We start from the raw sequence: 24,733 nt of genomic DNA, 5'->3' as shown, positions 1-24,733 counted from the left end.
GTCACTTGGTGGTCAATACTCCCGAATATCAATTTCAGCAGCTTTTGTACCCAACGGCGTGATCTCTCCAAAATGTATTATTTGCATTTAATATGAAGCTCACAAGCTCACAAGAACAAGGGTCAGTGCGACCCCAAACAAGCACCTGGTCAGAATTTGATTATGGATTTGGTATCTCGTCTAGGTGGTTTTGGTGGCCTGATAACAGACAGAACCTCTTTGGCATAATGACTATGTTGCAGACCAGCCTCCCGCAGGGCCTGCTCAACCCGCACTCTCGGATCAGCCACAATCTGGAAGAGAGCAATAAAAACACACAATAAAAAAAGATATCACACACACACTATTGCCATTGTTTGTTTTCATGGTTTACTAGACATTTAATACTGGAAACAAGAATAATCATTAACCCTTCATGGTTTGGTATTGGAGGAGAAGATTTGCACAATTTGAAAATCATTAGTCATTTCCTGTGTTACACAATAACACAAATTCCAACCTGTGCTGTGCAATGATAACAAAACCACACACACACACACACACACACACACACACTCTAAAGTACACTAACTAACTGGATGGCCTTGAGGTCCAGTATAAAGTTGATCAATTTCTATGAGATGAGTACAAACATTGTTTGATCAGCCAACCAGCTTGCATAATTTTCCGCCACCGCATGGGTCACTGGGCCAGTCTGACACAAGATGAAACTAAACATCATGTAAATGGCTGAATATCATCAAGGGAACTAGGGAAAGAGGTCTTCGCAGGCTCATGATATGGAGAGCATAGATAGGGAGCATGGGGCAATGTGACCATACAGCTGTATAGCTTTTGTAATCCCACAAAGCTAAAGGTCATGGGAGGGTAGGTGTTATCATGCTTCACCTGTGTGTCCGTGTACGTGTTAATACTGTAGAGGGGCCTTTGGAGCTCAGACTCCTTTATATTTAAGTGGCGATTCTTCCAGGCCTCCGTGTCTGCCATCATCCTCTCCGGGTCTGCTTCTGCCACCACTCCAATCTGAGATAAATAGTGGGAAAAAAAACCTAAATAAAGCAACAACATACAATTGTCTTCCTACTAACTGCCATAGGGTGGCAGTGATGCCTCGACACAGATAAGGATGACAGCAAGCCTCCCCTTGAGGGTCATTACAACTGGCCGAGAAAATCAGAGTGGTCGAAAAGGTTAAGAGCAGATAACAATCCACCTGGTTTCTCAGAGCTTCCAGACGATTCTGTTTCTCTTCTTCATCTCTCTGCCGCTCGAGCTCCTGCGTCTCCCTCTCCTGTCTTCGCTGCTGCAACACATCTGCCCGAAACTGCACCCTGGGGGGAGCACAGAGGGTGTGGACATCAGACCTAAGCAGCCCCTCTCTTCCACTGCCACTGCCATGGCCAACATTACCTATCACTCCTGACACAGCAATCCTCCGGGCTGTGGAGGATTTTATGGAGCTGCCAGAGCTCAGCTCCTCTCCCATCATCGGTTTTTATCTCTTTCTCAGCCTCCCATGAGTCAACACTATTATCTGATATTAATGCCAGCCTCTGTGAGTGTCTGCACAGAAATGCTAAGCAAGCCGCACCAAACATGATATGTTTTAAAAGCAGAATTCTCTATGTTTAAAGAGTAACTTAACAGGTAAAAAGCTCTGCCCTCTCTGGGTGAAAAAGTGATGTACTGATGCAGTCTGGACTTCGCTTCTACATCACTGCAGCAATGGAAGTAAGCAAAAATAAGATTTCCTGTTCAGTTACTTATAATGTGCATGAAGTTGAGGAAATCTGGGGTCATGAAATACAGATATTTTTGTGACCTTTTGTGCCTTTCCATTACATGGAAATCCACAAAACAGACTTCTTTATGGGGCTGTTTTTCAGATGTTGGACTTGGTCCATTATCTACAGTGAAGGGAAATCTTAATGCTTCAGCATACTGAGACATTTTGGACAATGCTATGCTTCCAACTTTGTGGTAACAGGTCGTTGAAGGCCCTTTTCTATTCCAGCATGACTTTGTTCCCCAGTGCACAAAGAAACGTCCATAAAGACATGGTTGGATGAGTTTGGTGTGGAAGAACTTGACTGACCCGCAGAGTCCTGACTTCAACCCTATCCAACACCTTTAGGATGAACTGGAACGAGTAAGGATTGCGATTGCAAATCACACCTTTTCATCCAACATCAGTGTCTGACCTCACAAATGCTCTATTGCATGAATGGGGAAAAAAATCCCACAGAGACACTCCAAAATCTTGTTGAAAGCCTTCCCAGAAGAGTGGAAGCTGTCAACCTACGCTTGATGCTGTCACGCCGTGTTAGTTTTGGTTATGTTCTGTCTTTTGATTTTTGATCCATGTGTCATGTTTCATGTGTGTCTTGTCATGTGTTTCCATGTATTGTGTTCCAGGTTTCTTGTCATGTCCTGTTTTATTTTGAAAGTGTCACTTCCCCTGTGTGTCTGTTTCATGTACCTTTGCTTTAGTTTATCCTGATTGCTTTCTCCCTCCTAATGTGTTTCATCTGTGTCTCGTTATGTTGTCTATTTAGTCCTCGCCTTCCTCGTCACTCTTTGTCAGGTTGTTTTCTGTGTTCATGCCAGGATTTTCTTGTCTTGTCTCGCCATGTTATTTGCCACAGCATTTTGTAGTATTTTTTTTTTGTTGATCCTTGTGCCACAGTAGGTGTGTGCCAGTTTTGAGTTTCTTTTGTTAAAATTAAAAGAATATTGTTTTGGACCACCACCTGACTGCCATTTTTGAGATTTTGCCTCGGGATACATTCTTGACAGATGCCATACTTTTCAAAATGCAACACGTTTGCTGTTGATTTGTTGACATGTCAAATTGATTTGACAATTTATGGAGTGTGGTGTTAATAATTTTGAAAGCATACATATGTATATGTAAAAATCTGCAGTTACAAGCCATTGTAAGCCAATAGATGCATGTCTCATCCAACAAGAACATTTTTAGGGTTGTTTGTTGGCAGATCATTTAGGGACCCTTTTAAAAAGTCATGATGCCATGGTGCAACAATCACCTCTCTTTATCTCGCCTCGCCTGTTCTCCCATAACTCTCCTCAGATTAGCAAGTCTCTCTTGATCCCTCTGTTCCAGCACCTCCATCCTCTTCTTCTGCTTTAAATAAAACTGCCTGACCTGGGGGAAAAGCAACAGTTTACAAAAAAATAACGAGCAAAAGTTAACAGCAGCCACAAGATCAGTAGTCACACTCCCACTAACGTGACTCCTACGGAACTTTTTAGGATCGTCATGTCCTATTGATTGTGACAGAGCAGGAATCAGATAAGTGTAAATAGAGGGAATGAGATGATATTTCAAAGTCTGACAGACTATTGTGCTAAATTATATGGAATCCAATGCAGCCTAAATGTGCTCATTAATCAGAGAGTGTCTCAGGCTGCCCCTGCTCTTCTAGCAGACCCCTGAGGAGAGAGTTAATTAAACAGTCAGACAGACACACACACACACACACACACGTACTTTCTGGTATTGTTGTACCTGTGAGTACAATAACTGAACTGAATGATCCGAAGAACCAGATAATTGCTTTCAATTTGATCTCCGTGTGTGCCCACAATTAAATCCTTCAAACAATGTGGCCATTAACGGCAAGCGACTTGAAGCTATTGTCATTTCATCAAATGGCTGCAGTGTGGTAACATGGTTTTATTTTAAACAGAGCCCTCCATGTCCCAACAAGATGTTTCAATGTAACCGATTCAATGCAAGTATCCACAAGTTTGGGTAAATTGCACAGAATTTCCTGTGGTTCTATAAAATACCTCCAAACTCAGTGCTTTTTTGTGGCATTCAACCACATTATTTTCTGTGAGAAGTCATTTGTACACACACTAGCATGTGCTGATGGTCCACATATTATTTGGTGCTTTTGAGAACTACTTCCTTTTCTGTGAAATCACTGCTATTTGTTTGCCAATTCCTTAGGATCCAGATGAGCCAGTAGGACTCTTACTTACAAACTTTTTTCCACATTGGACCACCATGCACCATGAACATCCATCTGAACATAACCCATCTATACCTATTGTCCACTAAGATATACAGTACAGCAGATCTCCTGCTGAGGACTGCACTGACTAAGTTCTGAGCTGGATGCGTGTATCTCAAGTGGGCAAGCTGCATGATAAAGAAGCATATGAATTTATAGTGAATTGTCTTGTTTTTTTCCTTGAGATAATAAGTTATGCACACCACATATGGATGCTGTTAATACAGGATAAAAAGATATCATTTAAATATAGAGTAAACATAGAACATTCCGTTTACTGAGGAAAACACTTACAGTCACTTGCTTTGATTATAACATGATACAAAAGTTGTGTGTGAGACATGTCTCCCTCCTGGTAACACATATAAACCTTACAATCCAGGCAGTTAAACACAAAAGCTTGCCCACATTCTTTTGCAGAAGTGGTGACATTAAACGAGTGCTGCTGGATGAAACTGACACATTCATCGTGGTGGGTGTGTTGAGGACGTGTTTACTTTTTCTTTCTGCTGTGATCTGATGGCTGACTCCTTCTCTTGCTCCCTCCTTAACCTCGCCTCTTCCTCCTCTTGTTGTCTGGCGGCTATAACTGCCTCCAGCTTTGCCACCTCCTCCTGCTGGGTCCGCCACTGCCGCAGCTACAAACACACATGCAAATACACACCAGCGAGAAAACAGAAAGCAGGTTATTGACCATCAACAGCTGACTTATAAGAATTACTTACAGGGAGACAACCAGCTGAGCCCTTCTGCCACGAGTGCCTGAGGTGTAAAAACTGCCCTTTGTGCTTTGTCTCAGATCACCTCGGGACCCTTCAAATCATTGAATCATGAAAAGAGAGTCCCATTACAAACAGAATTTATTCAAGTGAGGACAATTCCGTGCAGCAACACAGGTCAGTTACTATATACAGTTCAAAAAAGTGAAGAAAAACCGAATCACTTCCACCCAGATACCCATCCAACTTTTAAACTGAAAAGATTATGAAATACACCACCAAAAGGGTTTTATGAACAAAGTAAAGCAACATGATGATCCTGGATTTTTATGGAACTATAAAGGCGTGCAAACCTCATGTAAACCTGTCTAAAAATATTGGAATGACCACACATGGACACAGCCTCACAGAAATGTTTCTCCCCTAAAACTGTGTTCATATGTGAGCAGAGTAAGCAATCTCCACTCAATCAGCCAGATATCTGGAAACAGACAGTCTTAATGTATCACACACACACACACACACACATAGTCCAACATTTGCTGCGGAGTGAGTGGCAGGTTCGTTATGGAGCAGCCTCTCGGTGGTTTCTCGGGTATTAAAGTGTTGCATTCCGGCTGGGCAGACAGATTCGCAGATGTATGAGAGCAGAGCTTAGGAATCCCTGAAGGAATAAACAGCAAATTAACGTGGTCTCACACACATTAGCACCAGCAGCGTCATCAAGTCAATCATATTTGATGTCTGCCTGAGAAAAAGCAGCAGTGGTGCGTCTGGGAGAGGACTCGAAACAATCCAGCCTATACAACAGGCTTGTTGTTTAGAAACAAAATGTTTTCTCATGTGGGCTCTATTTTTCCTGAAATTGGGTTCCACATGCAATTTTTGACCAGAAGAGTAATCCAGTAGAGTGACTAGTAACGATGGTGACAACACTGTGTCAATATTTATGCTGCTGCATATGATATGAGTAACTGCTTTCCAGTGGTCGTGCACTGTCCATTTCTCCTGCTTTGGAGTTCTCGCTGCTTTTATTATGTAATGCGTTGACATTTATTCCAATGCTGTCTTTTGTATAATGTAATCTTGTGATTGTGAAATGTCTAAGGAATGATGCAAAAAAAAACCCCAAAAATTCAACAACCCAAAAACAAAACACCAGATCTACGTAAAACCTCACTAGCACATTCAAGTTTCAACATAGGCTGACAAAGTGAAGCTTGGCAATATGCTGGGCATTGTTGGCATCCCCTTTTTTTACCTATAAAGTATCTTAGATATTCTTTGTGCATACAGCTCATATAAAGGGGTTAAACACCTTTTAATCTATTAATATTTCATGGCATCCTGGTGCTTTAGGATTTGAACATTGAAGCTGGCCATGTACAGTAATTACAAAAGCCCCGGTTTGAGTCTGACTCCTTCTCTCCTTCTCTCCCCCTGTATAAAATTAAAATTAAATAAGCTTTTGTTTTTTAAAAAAATGGAGAAAAACAAGCGCACATAATTAGACCATCCATCAAGCTCTGGACTTTCCTTGACAGGATACCTGCATGTTTGATCCTCAGGACCCTGAGAGACTGGCTGTGTAAACAACTTGATGGGTGGGCCTGTGAGTTTCTAAGACACACTAACTAAAATGTGACAGATAGTGCTGTCTTTTTCCACCCCACAGTCTCATCAGGCAAAAGGTTCAAAGTTTGGTTGCAGTGGTCAGTGAAGGTCATAAAACAATCTGAAATGTATCTTCATAGCTTGGATCCACTGAAAGCTGAATGAATTTTGTATGTCTTTCTTGTTTAGGCAGAGATGAAAAGGCTTTTAAAGGAGCACAAAGGGAATAAAATGGTCATTATGTACAGTCTACAGTAATTTGTCACTGGAATCTCATTTTCTTTGATTCAAAGGGAAATGGGACACCATCCTTTTTCATGGCAGCACAAAAATGACTGCAGAGATGTCAGAATAACAAAAGAATGATAGGCTTTTTATCTGCACACTGCAGCCTGCTCAAAGCTTTTGTTAATACAACTGTACAGTTATCGTGACGTCTTCTGCCAGGGGGCGTTGCAGCAGCCATCACATTGTTTTTAATTTTTTTTATTGCAGGTCATTTAATGACAAACTTCAAATGTTCAACAGATGAGCTCATATGAGTTTTGCACGAGTTCACACCTAATGAGAGATTAGGTACGAACTCGTGCAAGAAGGCAAATCTTCAGCCAGTATCGTTGCTGTGAATTAGAGCAGCAAACTGGAGAGACTGAGCAGTTCTTTCATCAGAACAGCATAACTCCTCCATATGTGGGACCGCTTCACTGACTGACAATAATGACACATGGGATTTACAGAATTTTTAAAGGGACAGGAACTAATGTCCATTAAGAGATGGGAAAAATGAAACTATGCAATTATGTTCGTAATTCCATAGCTGACACAATAAGAATTTTCCTGAGGTCCATAAAAAGTACATCACTTTGCGGAGGAAAAATTATACACATTTGAGCAATTAACTCCTCAGAGAGTTGTCATCTGAAACACTGTGTAGCCCACACACTGTCTCAACTGTACTGAGACTCTGCCGTGTCCATTCAGCCACCAGAGATGAAGAGCTGTAATTTTTAGTCACTAACACTCCATGGCAGAGGATCTGCTAACACACAGTGACTAGAGAATACATTGATTACTATAGGAAGGGTACACACATCAATTGGGAATAAATTAATCTGCAATGTTTATGCTGTTTATGATTCAAAGAACTCCAGAGAGCAGGAAATGAAAAATGCGCTTTTTCAATGAAAGAAATCTTAAGAGTCTTCTTCCTTCGATTGTGTGTCGCCTTGTCCTGTTGACCTGCTCATCCCTTTCCCAGCTGAGCATGTTGCAACAATCTGTCATCCCTCCAGGCTTTATTTACTCATGTGGAAAACACAATCACTCATCAAAGATGCCTGGGAGTGAGATACAAGTGGGAGGCAAAATGAAAGCAAGGACAGAATAAAAGGCTGGAATGAACAGGAGCACCAAGAACAATGCCAGCTACTTACAGCAGCCAGAACACTGCAATGATTTAAGAAGAGGCGTCTGTCTTTTAGTGATAACTTGGAATGAAATAAACCATATGTCACGCACAAAATGTTGACTAATTATCTTAATCGTCCATTTCATTTCACCTTTCACAATACACACCTTCTGCAGTTCTTATTCTGTCACATCTGGAGCTTCTTTGGAAACTGCTGTATACTCAGTAACAGCCAGTCATCTCTGCATGGCCTGTGTGTGGTTCTCAGGAGGAAGCTGTGGTGACAGTCCTGCCCTTTCCAAAACAGAGGGGTCCACACTAACTCTGAAATCAATTGCTCTGGATTTCTTCTCACTACACGTCGATCAGAAGAGAGCTGGCAGCATGCAGGCGGGCTCCCTGTTATGAGGTAAAACCAGACCAGCACTGACCGAAAATTGTCCAAGATATGCTCTCATCTGAACCCACGCAGGCACAGACAAGACGTGGAGGGACATTAGTTGCATAATCACAGCTAAACATCACATCACAGTGGTGCTTCCTCTTCTTAATCTATTTAAAGCAGTTATTAATGACAGAAGCTGATGTAAGAGCAACTCGATTTATTTACATCATTGTGACGAAGCTAGACCAGTGGCTCCAAACCTTTTGTTGGTTTTTTTTTGTCTAACATACTGAATGAGCTGGAAAAGTGTGAAAGGGTCTAATTACTATGAATGGGACTGAAAAGTTTAACAGCTCTCATAATGTATGAAAGATACTGAACATTGTAAGCTCTGAATAAAGTTTCTGGCTCAAAGTACGAATAAGTGGACTGAAACACACTTGGAAAAGTAAAACAATCAATCACTGGCACCAATCAAATTTTAAATGGATTACAAACTGCATGTCAATTAAATAAAAGTGTCCACTTCATCTGTTTATCCACTACTTTTAGATGACTATTTGAAACATTTGTCCATTACTATACTTGAACTATATAGTAATTATTTGCCCATTCTCATGCACTCTGAATTACAACTGACTCAGCCACCAAGATCATGCCAGTTTGCAGTCCTTGCTGTTCATTATCCTCCTTGCAGATATGAGAATATACGATGACCACGAGCCCTCCATAAAACATACACTTTATACAGGTAGCCTGCAGCTGCATTATTCAAGTCATCAGCTAAAATCAAATCACACCATATACCGCACATAATAAAATAGGAATAAAAGAGGTGTAGAAGGGGAGCCGATCTCATGGGAGGTGAACGAGTGAATTGCGTGGGTCAGAGGGAGCAGCTGCAGAAAACAGAGTGTTAAAGAAGCAGACGCACTGGGAGGAGAATCCATCTTGTCTCGCTGCAGTGTCTCTGTGCTGGGACGATAAAGGCAGTGGAAAGAATGATTGGATGCAAACAGGCGTCCTTGTGAGGCTCCACGGGAAAAACTCATATATGTGCACATGCACAAGATAAACAAAAAATTTAGATGCGGAAAAGTCACGGGTATGAAAAGGGCTGAGTGATTTTATTTTTCTTATTGCCTCAGAGAGCCATGAAAAGGAAACCCAGAAATGTGTTTGCCACAGTCAGAGATGTGTAGTTGATGTTCTACTGCAAGTTTACCTATACTCAAATTCAAAGACCCTGTTTTTTTTAAAAATACATTAAAAAAGAAAGTGTAGATACAAACTGCTGTCTTGAATAACATGCTGATTCATTTTAAAAAGCTGCGATGTATTTTTTCTAACAAAACTTTTTTTTTTATGCCACAGTCACTGATGCTGTATTTAAAGTAGTTTCATTCTGACAGAACTGAATGTGACGTGATTATTGCCCTTGAATTTGTTCACTTCCACCAGAAGTAAAAGAAAGAGCTCATTGAAGGATACTGTGAAAACAGCCCAATTAAATCTAATAATAAGCTGAAAAATAAAAGTTCTAAGTAGACTTGTGGCAAATACACTTGAGCTGATGTTTTTCATGGATACTCATAATGATAGGACAACACAATCATCTCTTTCTTCTCCCTTGAACCGAGCGTACATACATATTTAGCAGAGCAATGCCACTTGAGATTGTAGTCCTTGAGTACAGCACCTTTCTCCATGAAGATGAAGCAAGAAGCATTCATTTTAAACACCAAGAAAAAAATAAGCAATGGTCAACATCTTTTGAAACTGGCTTCCAGCCCCACCTTTGTTCCAGCATTAGAGAGAGCTTTTGGTGTCAGCCATGAGGTATGCGGCAGTAAATCAGAGTGCTGCTGGTTGTATCTGAAGTGTTTATGTTTACAAGTCACACAGTTAGGCGCAGCTTGTGAAATATAAATATTATATCACAGTTTTGCAGCCTTGCTCGAAAATTAAACACTAACACTAAAATCAAAGACAGCGGAAAAAATGTAAAGGAAGAAAAAAATAATGCATTCTCAAACAGACTGTAAAAATGTATTCTGTGTGTGTGTGAGAGAGAGAGAAACAATGCCTGAGGTGGGATATATTACTGGCTCTCTGATGTTTGTAATAACCCGTTTATCCAAACAACATTTCAACATTTAAGTGTGACACAGATGTGGGAAAAACATTGCAAAAGGGAGTACAGGGAGTAGTCGCCATGACTAAGAGAGAGAGACAGTCATTTATTGTTCCTGAGGTCCCAGCATGGAGACCTGAGGAAAGATCGCAGTGGAGGGCTTGTTGATTTGTTCGCACAAAACATACCTGGCTTAACCTCCCATTAACCTTAACACGAATTCAATTTGCTTCCTAAACTATAAATCAGGATGTAACATGGGCTGGTGTCCACATGAGGTCAAATCTGGGGACAATTGGGGTTTAAAGGAGAGTGATTATTACATTCCCTGCAAGGTAAGTGACAACATGCTAACTCCACTAAGTGTGCAGGAAGCAAACCTCAAACCTTGTTTCTGGAAAGCAACAGTGTGAAAATGAAAACCAGCATGCTGCCCCCTTTTATCAATTTGTCCTGGTATATGACTAAACTAGACTCAGTCATTGTGGTTCTAAACAACCCTACATCACTGTGTCTTGTTATCTAATCCGCCACAGGACATGCAAGTAAGCACCATTAAAAAAAAAAAATGGCAGGCATAACAAATTCAATTTGTACAGCACTGCATCAGCAACACATAGGTTTGTTCAGATGAGTAACTTGTTTGTTGTGTGAATGTGAACTAGCACCCCTCAGAGACAGCAACAACATCATGTTCGCAAGACCATCCTTATTAGCTTGTTTGCATTCACAGCCCATCCCAAGTGGCAGCTAAAGCAAGAGATGCTTTGAGGCAGCCCGGCCTGGTGGTGTGCAGCCTCGTCAGCAGATATACTGTACACAAAAAGGCAGTCAGATACTGCTGCCTCTCTGTTACCTCACATGTGTCTCACAATAGCTGACAGTTGGGAAATAGATAGAGGTCCACTTTACCTGTAAATGTGATTGAACATGCCTTATAAATAAGAGTGATGGTGAAGGAGACCAGAGAGCTCATACTGAGCTGCAGAACATTGAGCACGTATGATATTAAAGTTAAGGATCCTCTCCCTGCAGGGACTGAATATGGCTGGGAGGCACAGAATAGTAGCATAATTGCTAACAGGAAAGGTGCCATCTCATAAAGTTGGGAATCTGACAGCTCCTGGGGTGAAGGTCTACCAGGTCTACTAACCTTCTCCCTGAGATGCGAGCAGATGTCCTGCTGGTGCTGGCGGTATCTGTGGAGCTCCAGCTCCTCCTGGTGGGCATGTCTCGCCTCCTGCAGGGTGACCAGGGCTCTGGCCAGCAGCTCTTCCTGATCTCGCTGCCACTGCTGGGTCATCACTCTCAGCTGTGCCTGTGTGAAGCGCTGCCAGTCCCACACACGTTCATGCTCCATCTGGAAGGACAAAAGGCATGAGGAACGCCTAGTTTGCACATGGGAAGGGTTGGCACGGAGGCATAGTGGCATGTCTTAATTGGTCAAGTGTATTGGAGTGTATAAGAACAAAAATCATTTAAATATGAAGAACACGGTGTGAAAGATTGATGGATCGCAGCCCAAATGGTGACACTGTTGTATTATACACAGTGTCACTGATGACTTGAAAACAGATCCAAAAACACTTCACGATATACTCTGTAATGGCAGCAGGACCAAAAGAAAACCTCTGTGTCAGATCTAGCTCCACTGGTGTATAAAATGGTCCCTCTCTCCTGGCTGTGAAATGTCCCAAAGGAAAACAGTTCCTTTCTGTGTGAGGGATGCCTGTAGCTATTCATCATTGTGTCAGCGCTCACAGAGGCTGCATCACTTGGCTGCTTTGCTGGAACAGAGGGAATGATATTCATCTATGGGCTAATAGCGGCTAACTGACGGTGGGATGGCATTAGACGGCTGACTGGTTTTATTGAAAATGAGTGAGCTGACAGGCCTGCCAATGGAACAAAAGTGCCAGAGGCAGTCAAGCAAATCCTGTTTATTAATGCACAACTTCAGAACTTGAGAAAGATCCACACTTTGTTCCTCACTTTCTCTTGTCCTCTCCTTCCCTACCCTTGCCTTTCTTATGTTGATAGAAGTGGCAGCATGCGTGTGCATGCATGTTTGCACTTGTCTTGCAATGTGTGTCTGCACACAGGCGTGCACTTTAGCCACCACGTTACAAACAGTTTGTATGTGGAGGCATCCACCGCACTACGTCTGCAGTGCACACTTAAAGTGACACAACACTTAGTTTAGCTGCTGCATCCACATTCCCGCTGCAGAGTGCTGTTTCTATGAGGATTGAGCCATACAAAGGAGAAAATACAAATTACTTTCCAGATATAGTCCGAAACGGTGAGAGGTATGAATTATTTATACCACTGCCATGCCACATTATGAGGGTATTACTTTGAAATCCTGCTGGTACTCTTATGGCCTCCAACTTGTCATAAGAGAACATGAAAGAAGAAGTCATAATATACAATAAAGAGCCCCATCCAGCAGAGGGAGATGTCCACTCTCAGCAAGCTGGAGTATCGCCATCTGATGGTGGTATAACTAAGAGACAGGCTCTACTTTGGTTCTATGTACAGAGACAGTGATATTGACCGGGATTGCATTGGCACGCGAGACAAACTGTTGCAAGTAATTATGTTGGTGAACTATTTGGGGATTAAGAAAGCAAAATAAGTAAATGTCATTAACGTAACTCCCTGAAGCCTCTCCTTCTAGTCTACTTTTCTTGAGATATTTCTCTTCCAAGTTAAAGAGAGAAACTGAAAGGACAATCTCACAAAAGAAAGTATTTTATGCATGAAGTAAAACTCTGAAAAAAAAAAGTTCTCACTAAAATGATTCTTCTCGCTCTTAATCAAAATGGGAACACGCTGGAAACAGTGGATTCTGTAAGCAACTGAAGACAGTGTAAGAGCTGATTTATCACCAACTCTCTTAAAGTGTTACTCTGCACAAACTGTGGTACCTGCAATCCAGTTATGAAACAGAGCTGTTGCTTCTTGCATTAGAATTTAAATAAGACTGACAAAAGCAACATAAAAAGATGGAGTCGTCCAGAAATGATTGAAGTAAAAAATATTAATGCTCAAATGGGAACAACCTTCAACACTCTGGAGTTAAAAAAAAAAAAAACATAATAAAAGCTTGGAACTAAGGTGTTGATTCTGTAGACATGATGATTTTGTAATTAAAGTGCTAACTATAGAAGCAATGGGATTTTTATTTTCACAACACGAGAAAAATATCTGCCACAGACGGAGCTCACTTCAACTAGGAGACAAACCTTTGAGCTTACTGGATGCCAATCAATGTCATGCTTGTTCACTTAATTCAGATTTGAGCTACAGAAAATGTCCCCCCATATAAGAATAATATAAGAATTTTATGTTTATGCACTTAATCAGTCCGGTTTCTGTAACCCAGTCTGTACTTGACACTGATTATCCATTGTACAGAGGCCATCTTAATTATGACTAATAGCTGAATTAGGTGGAATCAGCATGACATCCACTCTGGGCCTTTCTCTGAGGAAGTGAAAAGTGTGAAGAAAGACAGTTAAGAAACACATCTATTCCTCCCGCTTCACCCTCTCCCCAAAGCCTGAACGATCACAGCTCTAAATGCAGCACCCAGCTGGAAGCGATATGAAGACAGGTCTCTGGGTGCGGGTGAGGGAGTAGAGCGGTGCTGGCGGTTGTCATGGCGATGCTGGGCGGTGGCGTGCGTGAGCGAGTTGTCCACAGTGGGTGACATGACACATCCTGCAGCGTGCTGAGTGGATCATTGTCCAGGCTCATCTGTGGGTCTGTCTGCTTGGTTCAGCCTACTGAGCTACATTGATCAGGGAGTCGGGGGCTCACACTGCAGGGCTGCATCAGACTGAGGGAGTTACATTTTTAGATGTACGTGTGTGTGTTGAAGTGCATCATTACACAGTATGTGCATGTGTGTTCATCCATGGAATTGGGGTGTGTACATTGTGTGCATTAGAGGTATGGAGAAAAATTAAAAGGGCTGTGGGCAGTAGTGCTCTTGAGGAGGCACCTGACCTCCAATTGCTCAGTGGTCCGCATATGAGACCACTAGGCAGTGTGAATGTAATTGTACAGTGCGAGTGCAAACAGGACTCCGCTGAAAAAGAGAGTGTAATTTCTCTGAATAAACAATTATTGCCATCATTGTAGTTCATATTATATTCCTTAGTCAGAAAAAAAATGTCAGAAAACAGTAAAAAAAGTTCCCAGAGAATTTAATAATCAACTAAATCCGTTTTCTTTTCCTTCAACATATTTTGCCAAAGTACTGACCAGCTCTTGTCTAGTCTTCTCAGGGAAGAGTCTCTGAAGCATGTCCATGCAGAGTGCCCTGTGGTTGGGTATTTCATGAGTGTATTGAGACAAAGTGAACTGGAAGCGTTGGTGGTCAGCTACGCACCAGCCACAGAACCTGAAACCAAATACAACCCAGAAAATATGTGATCAAACAAGCAAAAATAAATAACAAAATAGATGAGACAATGTCACTGTGTTTCCCTTCCTTGGTTTCATTACATTTCATTTTCCAGAAGAAGCATAGCGTATATGCTGAGTATATGGAAATAAAAATCAAGTCATGAAGTGGCGTTGAGACACTGATATAATCAACCTCCTAGTGAGAAACATTTGTCATGCTGAACAGCTTTCTTCTGGGGAGTAAAGCGACAGCGTCTCTATATACTGTTGACGTCCTGCTGAGCTTTTAATATTTCATCTTGATCTGCCCAGCCTGCATTGGAGTTCTACCTTTATATGTGTTTATCAAATGCAGGACGGAGGAGACTGAGGAGCCTGTTTAGGTCATTCTCTGACTGAGGATGATACTGAAGGGATTGTTGTCATACGCTTAATACATACAGTCTCAGCTGCAAAACTGTCAATTTTCTCATTGAATCAATGTTTCAGTGCTTAGAGTTATGAAAAGAATCAAAGCTTCTTTGCATTAGCTGTCTACAGGCGTACCTGTCAGTTCTTTGCAGTTGCTCTTGGAGACTCTGAAACCTCCTGTGGTACGTTTCTGACAGGGAGTGGAAGGCCTGGATCAGGGAGTCCTTCAGCTCAGGGTAAGGGCAGTCTGAATCCAAAACCTCCTCTGGAATGTTTTCTGTGTTCAGCAGACTATCTGAGGTACTGGGAAGATATTTCTGTTGTGGACAATGGGAACAATGTTTGAGATTTATAATGAAATGTTTAGGCAGTGACACATGGTAGCGATCTCTTCTTAAGCTTGAGTATAAACTATAATAAGGAGCAGAAAGTGGTGATTTGCACAGAAATATAAGGACTATCTAGAACCAGTAGTGAGAAACTTACCTCCAAGCCAAGGCCTACGATCTCTTCCTCCAGGGCCACGTACTCTGCATGAAGTTTTGAATTTATATCATCTTGCTGATCTTTAACAAAGTTTATCTGGTGTTTCGGGGACAAAACCAGAAAAATAGTCTTAATCACAGACTTAGAAAACAAACATGACTGTTTGACAGTTATGTTGTGCAGGGAAATCAAATTGGCCAGTATGAACTGTCACTTATCAAATGGTCTAAATAGATTTGTGCAGTTGAATGTCCTGCCCTGACTATTCCTCTGATATCAATAATGCTTTGAGAAAGACTCCTCTTACAGCTGAAAATTATGGCTACAAATGTGATACTGTGGGGATACACATCCGCTGTAACACTTTCATTACTGTACAGTTGTGGTTACACTAAGGGCCCCGCTGTTCTTTAAGATGTCTAATTTCATAATCAGTTATCAGTGGAGTGATGCAGTAATAGAGAGTAATCAGTGGCTGCTTATTTTCCAGAGTGTTAGATATCAGAAGGCTGAAAAACAGCTAGTTATAAATGGAGACAACGCTTACCAAATTATTAGACCTGTTCCTCTGTTTCAGAACAGGATAAGACAAACTTGAATTAAAATGGAAGTAGCTGTGTTTATTTATACTGATAGTGAAGGAATAGTCACATTCAAGATATGTTTCAAAAATTGTAAGGATCGGACTGATTGTGGAAGAGTGGTAGAAGGGGAAAATAACAGAGACTATGCTAAAACATTCTTCTGATTGGATTAAAACGAAAAACAAAACTGGTTGAAAGAAAACATGTTCTTTCAATTCTTGAGCTTTTTGTACTGAAGCTTCTATCCGTTAAGGCAACACATGTTTTTTGGTCTTGACCTCTCACTAAAGACATGTTTGTCATGTCTGCAGAGTACGGACTTGACTGCAGATTACAGCCGTGGCTGGACGCTCATCACATGTGGTTTTGCACGCTCAGTTTGCACACAGAATTCAGCACTTCAGTCTCAGCGGGGACAATGCTGTGTCACCTGTTGCACTTCAGACATAACAATACCGTGCATTTACTGTGGTCAAACAACAAGAATTCTGAATGAGCAAACATTCAAACAATTTGGACTTTATATGCACATAAATGCTATGAGTCGGAGAGGGGCATTAAAGGACTATACAGTACATCAGTAATATAAAGTGTGCTGAAAGAAATGATAATCCTAACATTATGCGGGGTAAATCTAATACCATATCATACTGTGTTAAGTGGTGCTTAACAGAGAGTCCATTTTCTCAATTTTCTCTTCAGTTATTATTTAAAACACTCAGGGATGGAAGTGCAATTACATGGCACCTGAAAGGGATCTCTCTCTGAACTTGTTATGTGATGGAATAAGAAACAAATGAACAAAAGTTATGAAAGAAAAAAAAGACAGGGGGTGGGATTGCCCTATTGTGCTCATGTAATCAGGTGCTTAGGGGCTGTGGGCCAGCAAGAGTAGAGGGGGTCATGGGAAAGAAACAAGCATAAGTGAGCCACGCAGAGAAGAGAATGCGACTGGCAGACGGTTCATTCCAAGTATGTCTGTCTTTAAAGACCCCTGCTTACTCCTTAATCTCGGCATTCATCTCCAGAGCTCACAAAAAGCCTCTCAGAGTCAAAGGCAGCATTGGTGACTTTGGGACTGTGGATACCTAACAAACAAGAGATTCACGCACAGTGAATGCAATGCTGTGTGCAAGCTGAGATCATTGTTGTGAACAAGCAGGAGAGTTCAACCATCTGTTGGCCGCGCAGGACAGACTGTTTGATTTTGGTACCTGCAGAGGGTGTGCACAGTTAAGATTCATTGTTGAAGGCTTCGAGTGCACCGATGGGATAAAATATTCCTAAATGGCTCGCTAGTAGTCAAGGACACAAACTGTGGATCAAGGATTCTCAAAAGCTGAACCATTTCATCTTTCAATCCTGATGCAGTAAAAGACTAAAGCAATTGATTCAGCTGTGGACACTCAGACATGTCTTTATTTCATATCACACAGATACCTGTTGTACCACTTGTTCCCAGTTTGATTGGTGGGCAGTGAGCTGCTGATGCTGTAATTCACCCAGTCTGAAGCACAGGTCATCCTTGAGCTGATGAACAGGCTCCACAGTGGCTACCCTGAATGCCTCCCGCTCCCTCTCGAGGACCAGCCCTGAACCCCAACAAAGTCATATAAGGACATTATTACTACAGTTCTCATGAACAGCAAGGACTGATGGAGATACAATTAGTAATACTATTTGAAAACTATGGTCCTTTACCATAATCTTGAAGTGAGAAGATGGCAGTGTCTGTTATACCATTTGGCTGGATCTGTTCTAGAAAATCACAGATGTCTTTCTCAGCCTTGTCCCTGTTTCAGGCAGACAGAAAGATTAGGCCATCTGCACTATAACCACATTACATTAGTTAATTTATCTCATAATTAACAATAACATAATACATCAGTAGATAACCCATAAAAGCAACAAGATAATGGCACTTGGTTCAAATGTGGTCTTTTTTAAAAAAAAATGCAAATCAGAAATTTGGGCAAATCTGCACATGGTGTTAGCTAGATGGCATATTGTCAGCTGTATCCAAGAGCAGCCAGTGAGCCGGGGATGAGGGGCCAACTTTGAATGCTGTACAAACCCTACTCACTCTGCCTATAACTAAAGGTAGGCAAGTATTAGCACCAAAATATACTTAAAATACCAAAAGTGAAAAATTGTCCCAACACAGAAAAATGAATATTACTGATGCATTGATATGTAAGCATTGCTGTGACGCAGCTGGTAAACCCAGGGCTAATTTTAACTATTTGTATACTGCTTGATACTGTAACCTGTAATAATATAGATAGATAGATAGATAGATAGATAGATAGATACTTTATTGATCCCAAGGGAAATTCAAGATACATAATATACATCATCAATTATTTGTTGATTATACAAATGATCAGAAACTGTAGATGTAATGCTACAAAATGGCATTAAATAGTGAATACTAAACTCCAATTAAATATTAGCACCTCAAAATTATACTCAAAGTGGAAATAGACAGCCTCCCCACCAGTGACAGACAAATTGCATGGTGAAAGTGAGGTTTACAGGAAACAAATCTAATTGCAGATGGTTTCATTACTCCATAGCCATCAAAACATGCATCCAACATTTACTCCAAAGACACGCTTAAGCAAAAAATTTGTCTCTTGCCAGTTCAAGTATGGTAGTTAAATAAATGTACCCTCCACCATTGCTGTTCCATTTCGGATGCATCAGGCTATTAAACACTATCTCAAACTTGACTTGTGAGAAGTGATGTATCATACTAACAGGCCAACAGAAGATGCTGCCATAATTGTTTACTTCTTACTAACTGATACCACAGTTGACTTTAGTATAAATACAGGAAGAGTAACCACAGAGATATATTTACCTGTTTTCCCTTTTGACAAGGTGGCTTTTGAATCCCAAGGTAATTTAACAAGATGTATGCGCACAGAGATGCAAGCAGTGGCACATCTTTATGACTAGGCTCATTACTGAGGCTCACACTTGTGTACATCATTAACCTTGGGTGGCTCAGACACAGTCATTACGCAGCCAAACAAGCTGCACCCCAGAGCTAGCGCTGCCCTTCTCACTTCACAAGGTATGACACCGCTGGGGCCCCAGCACCACACTTCTGCCTCAGCACACAGAACCAGAGGCATTCAGCATACCCCTCTGTCCTCACACACAGCTCCAACCCCCAGCTTCTCTTCTCTCCCTTCAATGTCATCATGGCAAGAAAATCAGCTGAAACCTTCAGTCTCTTCCCTTGTTATTTTCTCCGTGAAACGTTTTTCTCTTTGGGCTTACTTTTGCCCACCCCTACTCCCCGCACAGCCCCAAAAGCCTTCTTTACAAGGTATTTTTTTCAGGCAGGTTCCTGTCTGGGATCAATGGGGTTTAAGTGGAACGGTTGTGTGATGTTATAGCAGATTCAGAAAACTGCAGCAGATAATGACAGGGAGTAATAGGGGGGCTCTTACTCAGCCTTTTGCAGCCTGGGGCACTCTCTGCTCCACACCTGTCTGTGCTGCCGTAATACGGAGCTCTCCTTGGTTGCCTTGGCTGCAAAGCGAGCCTTTTGAACCTGTAAGACAGGGTTTAATGCACAGCAGGAATAAACAGATTCCCCGGAACTGAAATAAGCACTGAAAGAAAATGGATTGTTTGCTTTTAAATACACTCAAGCCTTGATGTTTATTTGCTCCTACAAAAAAATAACTTAATATGGACAAAGCTTCTGAAGCATTTATGTACATCAGTTATCTGCACCATACAATAACACTATACTATAAAGTGAATAAATCAAGATGCTGCATGGATGCTGAAACATGAACTATTTGTATCATATGGTTACAGATACGTTCCTTCCCTCTCTGCACATCAGGGATATTTTTTATACAGGCATTCCCTTCATTTACTTCAGACCTTATTAGCATTGCTGTGTCTGTGGGAGGCTCATAAACTGGAGTGATTCAACTGAAACATTATCACTGTTAAAGCATGAAAGCAAAATAAACAGCAGCAAATTAAAATAATCAAGTAGAAACATGCATGACACGCATAAGACATATTATGGGGGGGTTAGAAGACTTAATCTCCTCTCATTTGTTTTCCTTTTTCATCATGAAAGAACAAGGCCCTCCTTCGGAGCGCACACAGTGCAGCGATTCATTGTCTTCCATCAGTGTTTTCTTACACAGGCCACTGACTCAGATAATTGTACAAAGGAAAATTTCACATAACTAATACATGAGTGCTATCTCTTTCATATTAATAGGAAATCTAAAGGAGTTAGGCTGTTGATTTATGCCGTCACAATGTCAATTGCTGCTGCTGTTATTGCAAAAGGAGTATGAATATACTGTGCCAGACATTTGCCCACAGGGCGACATCCATTTTATAGTTACTGGAATCAACAGCCCTCAATCTGAAACTAGTGCTCTGAAAGAAAAAGGCCAAATTGATGTCATCCCAAGCTTGTTCCAGGGAATGTAGAATAGATGATCTTAATTTGCTATACAACTCAGCTGAGTTACAAAAACTGTGCCTGGAGCTTAACTTAGATCAGCTGATTTCTAAACTAAAAGCCAAATAAAACAAAGCATTAAGATGCACTCTTTTTCGATCTTATATTAAATGGAAAAAAAGACACAGAATCAGGACAGATTGACATCCCCACAGTATCAAGAAAAGACATTTTCAGCATTTTAGGGAGCACGGTCAAAATACATGTCTTCACTATAACGATATTGTGCTAATGCGTGGTTCTCCCTCTATTATATACAAAGGATTGTGCTTGACACATGTTTTGTTTGGCACAGGCCTTTTTCACAGCACAGTAGGAAAAGCACAACAATGGCTCATTCATTTACGACTTCTTTTATAACAGACACTTAGCAGTTTACTCTGTAGTGAGCAGTAAGCTGCATGCACACATAATAATTATATTAATTTTGTATCATCACCAACAGGTGTGGTGTTGTCCAACTGTTGATACTCACATCTATAAAACGTGTTGCAATTGCACTGTGGGAGTGCAGCATAAGGTAGTATACACCTACTTACTCGAATTCAGATACTCAGATAAAATGGCAGAATATAGTGCACTACTGTAAATGGGAAATAAGGAGTGATTTTGTCCAGGACCCTGACGCTGAAGTAGCTAAATGGAATTTACCTATGCTTTTACTCCTCTGACATGTCAAAATATCTTCCATGTGGAAGATTATGTATCTCTATGAAAAGGTGGAAGAGAACTTTTGAAAACTGAGGAAAAAGTGTTTTATTGTGTAATATTTATAGGGCTATGCTTGAAAAACAGTCTTTATTTTGTCACTGCTCTCAAATTACATCAAAATTGCAGATGCGATGGTAAAAGCTACACTTGAATGACGAATCACGTCAACAAACTTCACGAACCAAGACGTATTAACTGTCTTCGCTGACTCCCAAAGAAGTGCAACAAAGTTAACAGGGAGTCGGAGAGATGTCAGTCACCTTTATGTCCACACAGTACTGAGAAGGAGCCTAAATGCACAAAATAAGTGAAAATACCCCAAAACACTGAAAACACTCTGATGCTTCAAATGCTGTTTGTAATTGTTTCCTTAAATTCTGAGTTGTATTTGAATTTTACTTGCTTTTCTTTTCTATTTACTTGAAGCTAGATTTTGAAATCAAGATTAAAGTAACCTGTGTATACATAAAGGATTAACAAAGAGTGTGGCTTTTCAATTGTGCACTTTGGTTTTTTCTAATTTGGCCAAGCTATTAGTATTGTTGTAAGTAATGGCTAAACTGTAATATTTTTTTTCCTCTACATTTTTAAATATTCAATGCAGAATATTTTTCCCTCTCATTTAAGGCAGCCATATTTTTATGTTTTGTACCGTGCTTCGGAGAATCTTATCAAAAGGCAAAATTTTCAGGTTAGTTAGATTCTACTAATGCTGACTATCCTTTCCTGGAGAGAGAAAATGATCCCATGCTCGAGGAAAGTCATGGTCATTTATTTACCCTCTATCACATCACCAGTGGGAGATGCTCAGAAAGAGTGCCTTTCAGCGGGGCAACCGAATGTGAACATAGCCAGTCTTATCTAGGTTATGCAGAGAGCAGGGTTGGAAGCAGCCATAGGCAACCATAATGATACTTAAAGGCTTCTGCCACAGTTTAGTAATTAAAACACTGCAGGTCTAACAGCCTTATCTCCATTGCCCCCAGCACTAACTTTTTGCTCTGCTCAGAGTCAAATGACTATGAACCTCAAACTGTTTTATAGAAAACCGCAGGCAGTCAAATGAATATTCATGAAACTGGCAACGCTATTCCAGTGATATTACTGGTCTATTTCATGTTGTTGGACAAACAATAAAGGTTATGCAATGCCTGTTTCATATGGAATGAAATACCTTTACAGTGTGTGGTGTGTAGAGAGAAGAAAGAAAGGTAGACAAACAGGAATAAATTATGGGATTTACTAGTATTGGAGACATGCTGTTTCATGACCTCACATAAAAATCAGGTTTTTGTCAGTTCAAGCTCTTCCTGTGGTGAGTAATACAGACTATTTGCTCTTTGGAAAAGAATCTTTATGTCATAGTGTTGTTGCATTCTTCTTCATTTGCTGCTGAATCACTATGTTATTAAATGTAACAGGAATTGATTGTATAATAAAATTGCTGTTTTAAGCACAGGCATGATATTATTGACAACCACAATTTACCTTTTGTGCAACTAGATCAGACTCCAGGCGTTTGGCATCAATAATGGCTTGAAGACTTCTATATTCAGTTGGCTTATACTTTGAGCTGCCAAGACCATTTTTCATCCGCAGAGTCAGTTTTTCTGCATGGATGAAAGCAAATGATATGGCTGAATTAGGATCACTGAAACTGCTGAAAATCTCATCACTTGTAATGTTTGAAGTAAAGTCTTTATGCTAACCTTAATAAAGAAACAAGGAGGAATAGCGCCAGTTGAGTGCTAATGGATTTTATGGGTAATTTGGGAATGGGTGGGGGTGCGGATACCAGAGACCAAACTAACTGTGTCAGATGGCTTTTTTGAGAAGTTCAGCTGTGACTCAAAGAGGCAGGTGAATAAACACAGGCAATGCTGCCTCTGAAAACCATCAAAGACTTGACAGTACCCGGAGAATTCAACATGGGGATTTCATACTGTCGAACATCTGCTCCACAGATCAATGGGCCACTATGTCACAAGTCGGCAAATGAACGTTTCAGAACCGATTTTTGCTGACTTACCACCATCTTCTGCTCTGTATTTTGTAATGAATGTATGCAAATGCCTCTCAGTCATAACTGTAGAGATATATTTACACCACAGTACCTGCAAAATAAAGACTTATATCATCGTATGTCAAAAATACAGTTTTGCAAAACCTGATAAGACAACATTTCACCATCACAGGCACTTGGTGCTTGGTACTTAGTTGCATCAGTCAAATGATTAAGAGGAAACTCCATGTCAACAGCAGTAAAGTCCATCAAAAACCAACTTTGCAATCAAGGTCTACATGACTTTACAAGAAAATCATCATCTCATTGCTAGTTTTAGTATTTGGGTAGGGATATACGTGTAATCACATATGCTACTGGAAGATCTTTGTGTCTCTGTTATGGATTAAACTTCTAAAAACTCTGGCCAGGCATTGTGTTACTTAAGATGTACAATGTGCAAAGGGTGCTGTGAAGTATGCAAGCAGATTTAATTTATGTGTGAAATGAAAAGTGATGTTCTGTAATGATCCATGGTGAATAGTTTTTTTTTTCCTCATGTCTTTGAGAAACATATTTTGTTTTTTCATTTTTTTTCAGATTTTTCACACTATTAACACCAAATGACAAGCTAGAATAAGATTTGGGCCATAATAGCGGCATAAATTATTAGTAATTAATTAATGAATAGATAAAGATATACAGTATGTATCTAGATTAATAGATAAAACATCATAAGCGACTATTTCCATACTACATTAATCGTTTAAATAATTTTTAGACAAAAAACAACAAACCGGCTTTTCAAATGTGAATATCACCTTGGATGGCGAAACAACCCTATTCAGTCAATAAAAAATGTTGATAGACACAAGTTAGACATAAATTATATTGTTTCGAGGAGATGATTGATGGCCCGAAAACAAGGGTTGGTTGCAGCCTTGCTATAGTTAAAAAACACCGAGGCATAAAATTCACACGAAAACTTACAAAAAGTCAGGTGAGCTGGAAAGGCGTCACGGAGAAGCAGTTGTTTTAGCTGTCAGTTTGTCAGTTAGGTAAGTTAGCTTGGACTACGCTTCAGCCAGATGAAATTAACATGGCAGGTTTTTTTGCAGGGCGTCGTAATATAACTAAACGCAACACATATCACATCAGCTCTTTCCCCACGGTACCCTAGCTTAGCTTGTGCTGCCCCTCTCTGCAGGGCTAACAAAACGCGTAACCAGGGAAACTGTCATCTCTTCTGTCATTGTTCAATTCAACAATGTTACCCTCCTTGGGAACGCCCCCTGCTCCCATCGTAACCAATCAGG

General features: G+C 40.7%; 1 protein-coding gene across 3 annotated transcripts; it reads right to left on the bottom strand.

Moving 5' to 3' along the window:
- Nucleotides 1–91: 91 nt before the first annotated feature.
- On the bottom strand, nucleotides 92–24,617 carry LOC124067049 (coiled-coil domain-containing protein 148-like). Of its 3 annotated transcripts, XM_046404077.1 has the most exons (15): nucleotides 24,408–24,617; nucleotides 23,445–23,529; nucleotides 22,904–23,025; nucleotides 19,659–19,762; nucleotides 17,899–17,990; nucleotides 17,638–17,789; nucleotides 15,614–15,709; nucleotides 15,263–15,444; nucleotides 14,573–14,711; nucleotides 11,454–11,660; nucleotides 4,538–4,678; nucleotides 3,048–3,166; nucleotides 1,214–1,331; nucleotides 889–1,023; nucleotides 92–293 (listed from the first exon to the last, which is right to left on the bottom strand). In XM_046404077.1, exons 2-15 carry the CDS (start codon nucleotides 23,497–23,499, stop codon nucleotides 150–152), a joined length of 1,806 nt encoding a protein of 601 aa, XP_046260033.1. In that variant the 5' UTR covers nucleotides 23,500–23,529; nucleotides 24,408–24,617; the 3' UTR covers nucleotides 92–149. The 3 variants fall into 3 exon arrangements, with proteins under 3 accessions (XP_046260033.1, XP_046260034.1, XP_046260036.1); XM_046404078.1 differs by lacking the exon at nucleotides 23,445–23,529; XM_046404080.1 differs by lacking the exons at nucleotides 23,445–23,529; nucleotides 24,408–24,617 and adding an exon at nucleotides 23,125–23,403.
- Nucleotides 24,618–24,733: the final 116 nt, after the last annotated feature.

This window comes from Scatophagus argus, chromosome 11, assembly GCF_020382885.2.
Source record: "Scatophagus argus isolate fScaArg1 chromosome 11, fScaArg1.pri, whole genome shotgun sequence".
In the NCBI taxonomy this organism is placed as follows: Eukaryota; Metazoa; Chordata; class Actinopteri; family Scatophagidae; genus Scatophagus; species Scatophagus argus.
This window is presented reverse-complemented; position numbering and strand designations above follow the sequence as displayed.

Excerpts from the sequence above, each read along its gene's own strand:
- LOC124067049 (XM_046404077.1), bottom strand. The coding sequence starts at position 23,499 with ATGACTGAGAGGCATTTGCATACATTCATTACAAAATACAGAGCAGAA. Across the intron at positions 14,712-15,262 it reads CAACTGCAAAGAACTGACAG|GTTCTGTGGCTGGTGCGTAG; the intron begins GTACGCCTGTAG and ends ATTTGGTTTCAG. Across the intron at positions 4,679-11,453 it reads GCTCGCATCTCAGGGAGAAG|CTGCGGCAGTGGCGGACCCA; the intron begins GTTAGTAGACCT and ends GTGTGTTTGTAG.